Source organism: Phasianus colchicus, chromosome 2, assembly GCF_987193195.1.
Source record: "Phasianus colchicus chromosome 2, bPhaCol1.hap1.1, whole genome shotgun sequence".
Taxonomy (NCBI): domain Eukaryota; kingdom Metazoa; phylum Chordata; class Aves; order Galliformes; family Phasianidae; genus Phasianus; species Phasianus colchicus.
The window spans coordinates 17812533-17822609 of record NC_143437.1 but is presented as its reverse complement, the minus strand read 5'-3'; the positions used below and the strand labels follow the sequence as shown (position 1 = coordinate 17822609).

Genomic DNA, 10077 nt, shown 5'->3' with positions numbered 1-10077 from the left:
TGTGCACTGCACAGAAAAGTGTTTTCCCCTTGTTGTCTGCGAAAAGCTTCAATTTTGAGAGTAGAAAACCACAAAGTAGAAGGGAGAAGCCAAGAAGTCGGTGTGTGTGATTTATCAGTAAACGTAGCGTGTATGATGTGAGCTGGAGACATTAGACACGTGGACTTGAATGGGACTCGTTCAGGTGTGATACTACCTGAGGTCAACTAGAGAGAAGATGGACTGGATTTACTGTACCCTGCAGTCTGCACAGAAGGATTATGAGCCATGGCATAACTGATGATTAAAACCATTCTAATTACGTTAAGGTATTTGGAGCTAACAGCTAAGTCCTGTTGTCTGTTAAGAAATACTTGTATATAGGCATAAATAAGGTTAATTGAAAAAATGAAAAGCAGGCCTGCTCAAATAGTCTGTCAGTGTTGTGTTTCTTACGCGGCTTTTTTTAAAAAAATCCATATTTTATTCAGTTGCTGTTTGAAGTACTAGCTTTTCCCTTCTGCAGCAATGCACGTTATAGTGATCAGTGTAGACACGTCCCCCTTTGAAGTGGTCTATGCTTAATTACCTCGCTGAAATTCCAAGCAGAGTTCCACTGAGAAATTTACTTGAGATTCCTTCCTGCCCTTGTGAGCCTAATAGGTTCAAGCTCTGTTTATTGTCAGGCCAGGTACGACGACTTCTTTTAACTCAATTCCAAAGCTTTAAGAAAAATTGGATTTCGTAGAAAAAAAAAAGTGAAGTGGCATGAAACTCTGATACTGACGATGAGAGGCTTTGTTCTGAGCCTATCTTGTTGCCCTAAGTATCATTTGTGGAGATGTGGTCTTGGCAAATGCTCACAAACAGCTCATACTAAGTTTTCCACCTCAAGTAAAGAACATATAAACATGAGATCATATTCCTGACATAAATCAGTTTTAAGAGGATTAGGAATTTGCCATCAGTTTGCAGAGAAATATTTACCTTTTGATTATTTAAATTATAGTTTTGATTACATTTTGGGTACAGAGTAAGTATTCATGTTGTGGGTGAGGGCAGAGTGATTCAGGTTTCTCAGACTCTTAATTCATGTAGCACCTTCTGCACCTTGCACCAAATGCAGCTGGTGGCCTTGGCTGGAATATGCCTGGGGGTCTTCTGATGTGGAGGGATTACCTTCAGGATGTGCTCAAGCAACTTCAGGCTGTCTTGAGAGCACTTCTATTCTCTTCCCAGAATCTTGAGATTTCTCCTGAGTGAAAGCTATCTATTGAGGAGCAGTGAGATTTTTAATTAAAAAAAAATGAGCTTGATGGTTAAGTGCAGTAGAAGTAGCTTCGTGTGTGCTTAGAAGTTCTTCACCCTTTGAGACAGTCAGCTCTGAAATTAAGCTGCCCATTCCATTTGCATGAGCAGTGACAAAGTTGTCTGATTTTTTTTAATGTGTGCTGCCTGAAGCTGCCTATCAGCTAGTATGGTGGAGATCTTCATTTCTCTCTCCTAATCTCTATGTGGTATAGTTACTTACTGAACCATTCAGCATCCCGTATATTTTAGTGTCTTGTAAGCTCTAAATGCTTGTTTTCAGGTTAGAAACTAATTTAAAATTCTTCTGATTTCTAATAGTATTTAAATAACTGCTTGATGGCAGTTGCTCTGTTTTGGCAGTATCATCTAAGCTTAATATAGAGAGTAAATGCAGTCCTGTTTCATTTTAAGGATCTGAAGCTGTTGAGCTAGTAGTAGTTGAACTCTCTGGGTGATAGGAGGGTGGAGTTACTTGTAGCCCTATGGTTGGCTTAAAAATAGCAAAAAGAATATAGGACTTTTCTGTTGAGACTGCATGGATGTGACTGGTTCATTGAAGTATGTAAAGAGCAGCTACAACTCCAAACTCTTCAGAGAACAGCTCTGCTGGTTTTTGGGGTCCAGTGCTCTAACAATTCAAGTGTACAAACCCTATGAAAGCTAGGAGTTTTCTCCAGAAACTACCAGCCATAAGGATTTCGGGAAATTAAAACATCGTTTCCTACCTTCTGTTTGTCCCAGCAGCTGCAGGGCAGATGCCTGGTTTTCATAGTCTGAGAACTTACCTATTTGCCAGGGCTGGCAGATAAGGGAACTGTTGTGTCATGTCAAAGCAGTGGAAATTATCCTTAAATCTTACTGCTTTAGACAACTCTTCTCCTAGGCAAGTGAATGTCTTTCACATTCTGTGCAATGTGTAACCAACTACTTGTCTGCGTCATCCCTACGTTTTGCTCATAAGGCTGTATCCTGATGTGAGTGTAGTGAACAAATACAAGTTGTAAAATGTACATTGGGCGAGCTGGAAGTAGTGATGTTCTGCAAGCAGGCAAACGTGCTGCTGGCAGCACATTAGATGGCAAGTTCATTTCATAGGAGAAGAGGGCCAAAAGCTGCTCTTCAGGGTGGGCTTGAAGACGTGAGCCTCTTCCAAGTCAGAAGGAGGTGCTGTTCCAGCCAAGTGATTTGAAGTACAGGGAGAATAATACTCTTTGTACAGTGTGTAGGTAACCCCTGGTCTGACTTACTGAAAGTATATGCAGCCATGTTTATCTGTTGTTCTGATAATTAATTGAAAGCTTTGTTCCTCCTTCCTTATCCACCCCAAAATACAATGGATTATATGTATATGTACACATGAGGGGAAAGGGAGGGAGAATCTTCCGACAAAGGAATTCCTAAATTCCATCTTAAGCTTTTCCTGTGCAAAAAGCACAATCAGTCAAGACTGGGCAAAAGTTCATGCTAACACAAACAAGATGCTGAACTTGGATGCAGAATGTTGCATATGACAGCAGTCTTTTCAACACATGCAGGCAAACAGTGAATCAGCAGTGCCTAGATAACAAATGACAGCAATGTCTTGGGACTCTAAAACTGCATGTCGTGCAGTAAGATGTATGACTTAGGATGTCTCTGTGCTTTAAGGCTAGTTCCAGGATGCAAAAAACAACCAACACCCTACTCAGAACCAAAACCAGAAAAGCAATCTGTCTCCTCCAGGTTTGCACAGTTGTAAAGGTGAACTCTTGCCATGTAAACCCTTCTTGGAATGGCAAAACTCCGTGAATCGCAGCTTGAGGCAGTTGGTATTCAGAGAGCTTTTTGTTTCAGATGCTAAACGTGTGCATCCCTGTGCTACCTCTGTCTCTTGATGTGCTGGCTTTGTTCTGTTAATAACTTATTTTAAGTAAAACAGCTGTAGCTGGTAGAAAAGCTTTTTTTCTGCTTGCTCCATTTCGTATTGCTGGAGTTGCAGGAAGGAAGAAAAGTTAAATATCAGGAAATGTTTTTCCGGACTGCAACAGTGAATGTCTTATCTTAATGTTCTGCAACATTTGTTGCATTGATGGAACAAAAAATCCTCCCACAGCTATGGTAAATTAGTAACAGAGAAAGGTACTTAGTTACCTGTGGCCAGCTGCTTTGGTTGTTCTCCCTTCTTTCTCTCTTCTGAAGGAGGGAAAGAAGTTCCTTGTTGTTCCTCCCTGGCACGTCTTGGCCAGGTATCCTTGTATTCCAACCTGATAATGATGTTCAATCTCCGCTGTTCTACAACCTTACTCTGCTTCTTAAATCAGTTCAGTCTTTTAAGTCATTTCATGCTCTTCTGGGAACCTTTTCTCTGAATATGTAACACTTTCAGCGGTGCTGCGTGCTTCACTTCAAGAGCACCTAGAGAATCATAGAATCATTGAAGTTGCAATAGACAGCTAGAAACGTCTAGTCCAACTGTCAGCCCATCCCCACCATTCCCACTAACCATGTCCCTACATCCACGGAAGTCTTAAATGCCTCCAGGGATAGTGACTCCTACCTCCCTGGGCAGCCTGTACCAGTGCATCACCACTGTGAGAGTAATTTTTTCTTAATATCCCACCCTGTGTCCCTGTTGATGATGCCGTGGGTTTTGTTTCTTCTCTCCCACCTCAAAGGCTGAACCAAGCTACCAAGAGTTCCAGTACCAGTGGTGGAGCTGGCCAAGGGAGATCTCCTACTGCCAACAAGCTGGAGATCCTGGAGGAGAAAGAGATCTTCCTCTTCTGGAGGAGGAAAGTGGAACACTGCAAGGTGAGAACACCAGTGGTGCTCCTATGTGGGAGTCCTGCTTTGTCATGTATGTGTTACTTATTATTTGTCTGATGTGAATCTCTACTTAGCTCTGCTTTATTCTTCTCAACTTACTGAGTGGCTGCCCTGTGGCTGGTGATTTTTGGCATACAGGCTCTGGTTGTGAGCCCTGCTGACCTCCCATTCCAAGCTGTGTATGTCTGAGTTTCTGACTGGCAAGTCATGTTTTGATGCTGGAAGGTGGTAGTCGATTTACTTTCTGTTCTGTACGAAAGTACTGAACCTAATGGAAACAAGTGTTTATATAGAATTGGGTACTTGGGCTCAAATGATGGCATTGGTTGGGCTGAAATCCTCTATGTGCTTACACACAGTGTAGGAAAGACATATCTGTAATAAACCCTATGGTTTGTTCTTGATAGGAATGTTTGAACGTCACCATTCGGTTCTCTTGATCTTTAGAATTTCTCAGTCTGTGTCAAAACAGCAGTGCTCAATTAAACTACTCGCTTTTTATTTGGATTGTTTCTATCTGTCTGAGATTAATTGCTTTAAAAAATATTTTTAAAAGTAAAATTTTCCATGACACTGTAAAATTGAACTGTGTATTATATCATAAATAATTGTGAACATTTGCATTTTCATATCAATATTATTGATAATGTTTTGATGCTTCTGTGATGATTTGCTATAACGTGCTTTAGAACCACATAGGAAAAAGTTAACAAAGATTTGTCTGCTTCATTTTTTTTTGTAAACTTTTCAATTGCAAATAGGTAAATATCCAGATTGTGTTTCAGCACTGTCTAGTAGCAGGCAGGAGGATTTCCACTTTGGTGCTGCACTTCATTAAAGAGTTGTAAACAGGAATGCTGCAAAAGTATACTGTGGGCACGTGAGGAGATTTCTAATAACCTCAAGGCTGGCTTTCAAATGATCTTATTAATTCTGTGAGTAATCCGGGGAAAATCAGTAGGGTTTCTCTGACTTTTGCCCTCCAAGGCTGCAGTTTTTACAGCTCGGAGCAACTATTACTAACAATAGCTCTTGAAGTGTAATTTTAAAAACCCCAGGAAATGTGTTCCTGTTTTTCTTTCTGATGCAGTTACAACTGACAACTCCACTTCTTTAGTCCCTAACTCAATGTGCCCCTGTTCCTGAAAACATATTTGGAATGCTGTAATGAAGTTTTTCAGTTACCTGAAGTACATCAGATGTTGTGTGTGAGCATGGTTTCCAGCAGAGACTTAAATGTGCAGGCAGCTGCTGCCTGAGAGTCACGCTCTTCCCTGGCCAAGGAAGGGAAGGACCTTGCTCAGCCCCTGGAAATATGGTGATTCCAGTTCTTGAGTGTTGGGAAGGTTTCTGTTCTGTTTGCTGACTGCTCTGAAAGGCTCATCTTGTTTCTGGATGTTACTTCTTAAAATATATACAGAACTGTTAACTATATCTAAACATGTCTCACTTTAAGACTGATCATTACTATGCAAATTAACCTTGGCTGCTCTGAGAACTGTGCCTCAGTCAAGGCAAGATAACTTTTGTGCCTTACCATGCAGTACTACAAGCGTATTTCTTTGTTGTGTCTCCACGTAACTGATGCTATTACAGTTTTCTAGTGTTGCTAGCTGCCTTATCTGTCTGCTTTGAAGTCTTTTTAAATATGAATTAAGAAAAGTCTACATATAGTTTGATGGCATCTATTGCTATTTTTAAAGTTCTGTGTTTTCAAGGCTTACTAGTTTTCAGTATTTTCTTTCAAAGTGATAGGAGTTTTGGTGATGAATAGCTAGCATTTTTTCAGTGATCTTCTGACAGTAGAAAGTAGCTGCCTAGTTTGATTTGAAATTGGTCAAGTGTAGTTGTAATCTAACTTGCTGAATATTGTAACCAATTGAAAAAGAATCATTTCAAAATGATTTTGAAGTCGATTTGGGAGGAAAAAAATAATCCATACACTGACTTCTTTGAAGATTAGTTTCTCTCCAATCTCTAACAAAATTTTATTTCGTCATCCGATTCTTTCCTTGTAGGACAGATTGCTTTCAAATAATTTTAACCTAAATTGGAAAAGCGAAAACATGCCTCATAAATGAGCTTTATGATGCCTGCCATTTCAGTGTTGTGGAAGATGCAATTGCAATGCAGTATGCTGCAATGATGAAAAGGCAAAACCGGTTAATGGAATCCGCAGAACCCACAGAAGCTTCTTAGTTGCAGGTTAAAGCTGTCCTGCACATCTAAACTTCTTGCAGTGACAAATAGTGTTTATGCAGAGAGGTATTTTAAGACTGCCTACAGGACAGATTCAGAGTGCTTTCCTTCCTTATCTAGAGACTGCTTGCCGCTTTTAGAAATCTTCAGAGTTTCTGCTTAGAAGATTTTGTAATTAGGCAAAGCCAGGAATGAAGGACATAAACACAGAAATAGAAAATGAGAAAGAAGAAACAAAGGAAATTATAAATGAAGGAGATGCTGCCATGTCTGGAGCTTAAGAAGAGACATTCCTTTTAGAGTGGTAGAGCTGTGTGAAATGGATTTGGTACTAACAACTCTATCTTTTAAGTATGTTTTCACATTTTACAGAAATCGATCTTTTTTCAGAGTTATTTTGCTCCATTAAGGTGAAAGGCAGGTTTTGGCACTCTGCTTGCTTCTCTCTGTTCTGCCTTGGCCATGCATGCTTCTCCCAACGCAGAGAATGCAGCCAGCAGCAGGGCTTGGAGCTGGATGGTGAGAAATTGCACCTCCCTGCTCTGCAGAAGACTTCTGCTCATTCTCAGTTTTATTATATTCCTCTGTCAATCATTGCATATGGATTCTTAGGGAACTCTTGGGTCTATGGCAATCTCATTTATTTTCTTATCCCCCAAGCTTTCAGTACCTGTAAGGGAGGGGGGAATCTACCTTTATCCATGGGATGAACATGCAAAGAAATGAAGATGCTTGGAGCGCCAACGTTTTCTTTCTAGTTAAAATGCAACTTGACCTTTTTCAAATGAAGGATACCATAATATACTGATACTTCTCAGCTTCAGTTAAGACTCATGGAATGGCTGTAGTGGGTTTTCGTTAGTCTCCTGTACTGTTACACTGCAACAGGAGGAATAAATGCTTTAGCAACAGACTGCTGTGAAGCTAGGAGAGTGTCATTCAGTGCCTACAAAAGAAAAAAAGGAAAAAACTGATTTTTGTCTCCAATTACACCACAGCATCCTTTGTTTACATCTTGTTTAGATTTTACTGTAGCTTGTCAAATCTAGCAGTGAACAGAAGCTTTGATTGATAAATGGGACATGGATCATGCATCTTGTAGGTGGCTGTGCTGAATGTTTGGGGCTTTGCACAGACAGCTGCCTGCCCACATTGGTGGCGGTGGCAAAGCTGCCAATGCACACTCCAGAGCACTCCTTAGCCAGGAAACTGCAGTTTTGTTTTCCATGTGGTTCAATCCTTGCGTTTTGTTTCTAACCTTGTTGGGCTTTTTGTTTATTTTGGTGTATGTGTGTGAAGCTTTTACTTCTGCTGAATCTTTCACTGTAACAGTTTAATGTTTTTGGAGATAAATTGAAGTGGCATATACAGTGAAACAACTTTTCAACAGCTTAGTGCTAAGTGCTTCCAGATATAGATGCAATTGACTCACATCTACTCTTCATGAAAAAATGTAAGTCTTCATTTCTCTAAGGAATGTTTATCGATGCCTTCAGTGTTTATCGTTGTATATGAGGAAGGTGTACATAATCCCTCTGTGTTAGAAAGAGCCTTCAATTGAAATTTATTAAAGAGTAGTTTACCCTGTCATGAACAAAGTGTCCTCTAAATCCAATTCCCTCTCATGAAAGCGTGAGAATTTCTCCGCTACTTGTGGTCTGTGCAAATCATCTGCACTACAAAAGGGCCATGTCTCCTTCCATTTTAGGAATCTGGGAAGGGTAAATATTTAAAGTGCTGGTGTAACAATAGCAGAAGTAAAAGGAAATTAAAGCTTGGGATCCAGTGCTGAGATGCATTTGGCTTAAATTGTGGGTGGAACAAAGAAAAGCTTTTCAGTAAATTGGTTAAAGGTTATGATTTTCATTTTTGGATTAAGGAATAAGCAGAACTGTTCTATGTCGAATAGACCACACAATTTCCCAGGCAAGAAATCTTTTTTGAAAGGGCAGCCTTTTTAGTTCTTAGTCAGATTGTTTTTTTGCTTTTCCTCTCAGTGGAGCATGTTTTTGATCAGTTACTCTATGATGGTCGCGGGAACTAATATTGCGCTGAGTTAAGGCCAGTATGGAAAATGAACAAGTCACAGAATCACAGTCATTTTATGGACAACAACTGCAGGTATGAGAGAATGTCAAACTTAGGTGACGTTGGATGAAATAAATGAAGCCGAGTACAATCAAGATGATGGTGTAGAAAATCTAATTCTCGTTTTTTAAGTTACAAAGCCCTTTGGACCTAACAGATTGTTGTTGAATCCTAGAGAATTTCTAGCATCTCTTGTTTGCAGCAACTGTTAGATATTGAGAAAGAAGATTCATCTGTCCTCAGAGTAGAAAGAAAAATGTATTCTTTATCTTGATAAATTCAGTTCAGGTTGAGTAACTCTGTAGATATTAAAAACAGTTTTCCTGGTATATTTCACTTATCTTTGCAAGAGTTTTGGCACTGTGTTCAAGAAACTGAATGTGCACGTTGTAAGGGCTGAAGTCTGTTTCTGCCAAAATTTGCCATGTGACTTATGAGCCTGTATAAAGGCCTTTGCTGTAACTTCAGCTGATATTTGGCTCGTGATTTTTGAGACAACTCCAAATAATCCTTTGACTTAATTTTGAACTATGTTATATTTTTCAGGAAGAGACTGTACAGAGCTGGCTGGAGAAAGGTAGCTGTACTTTTGCAAAGATTTTTAATGTCCTGAAACTTGTTTGTTTGGTTTTTTTTTGTCTCTTTGTTTTTGTTAGGCAATCTGATTTCAGAGCTAAAATGAAAGAATGCTAGATATCTGTATAGAAAGGAAAAGGGCTTGTCTCCAAGGGTTTGGCTGACAGCTGCCCACAGGTGAGACAGCCTACTCAGTAGCGTTCTCTGATGCCTCCTGCCTCTTAGCTTTCACTCAGAGTGCTCTAGTGGAATGGTGCATCAGAAAAGGCAGTTAATTCTCCTGGAAGGCTGTCAGACTTTACCATCGTGCTTCAATATTTTTTTTGTTACTCTTAATATAATTTTGATTTTTACAGTTTCCAGATGGTAGGTAATTCATTGCAGCCCCTGATGGAGTTTGTTGAGTTTCAGATCACCTAATGACTTGAAGACTAGCAGAAGTTTCTCTTCAGATTCAGGTGACTTTTGTTGCAAAGGAAGCTAGACCCACAGAATGCAAACTACTGTGAAATATTTTTTTGTAGAGTAATTTAAACTACTCTTAAGACTTCAGTTTTCTCCTGAGTTTCTCAGCATCTTAGATACCTACTTATGATTTTTATTTTAGTTTTGTTTGTGGGAGTGACACACTTTACTATTTAAGTACTTGCCTGAATCTTATTGAATTTAGAGTAAATTCCAGAAAATGGAACAACTCAAAGAAATTCTTATTTCAGTAAGACCATTTACTCAACTTGGAGATCTGAAGAGCTAAACCTGGTGCCAGAAGGTAGATGAACAATGTGATGTTCTTTGCCACTATGATATGGAATCTGGCACAGCAAAGGAGGCTGTTTTCCTACTCTGTTCAGAAGCCAAGCACAAAAGGCAATCTGAATCTCAGAGTTGATTATTAAAGTAATTTTTCATCCTTTTGCATCGCTATCTCTTACTGGGTATTTTTGTAATTGCACGAGATGTGTTAGTTGTTAAAACAAAAACCCTGAAAATCTTGAGTGGAAAAAAAAGAGGACATTATAAAAGCAACTGTAAATTGAAGCTAGACCATGAAATCTGCACTCTGTGGTTGTTTGGTTTTATAATTGCAAATTGGTACCTGTTTATTTCATGGACAGGGTC

At 39.5% G+C, this 10077-nt stretch overlaps 1 protein-coding gene across 6 annotated transcripts in view; it reads left to right on the top strand.

The window, feature by feature from the left end:
• Positions 1 to 10077, top strand: part of DISP1 (dispatched RND transporter family member 1) — an 86370-nt gene that overhangs the window by 25037 nt on the left and 51256 nt on the right. For 4 of the 6 annotated variants that reach the window (XM_090135006.1, XM_090135001.1, XM_090135002.1 and 1 more), the window contains exon 2: positions 3945 to 4080. Coding sequence is in view for 3 of the 6 variants with exons in the window: in XM_090135001.1 (XP_089991127.1) it covers positions 3945 to 4080 (136 nt within the window). In the remaining 3 variants the exon portion in view is untranslated. Of the gene's footprint in view, positions 1 to 4; positions 309 to 3211; positions 4081 to 10077 lie in introns of those variants that run through there. The other 2 variants (XM_090135007.1, XM_090135005.1) reach the window with 2 other exon arrangements.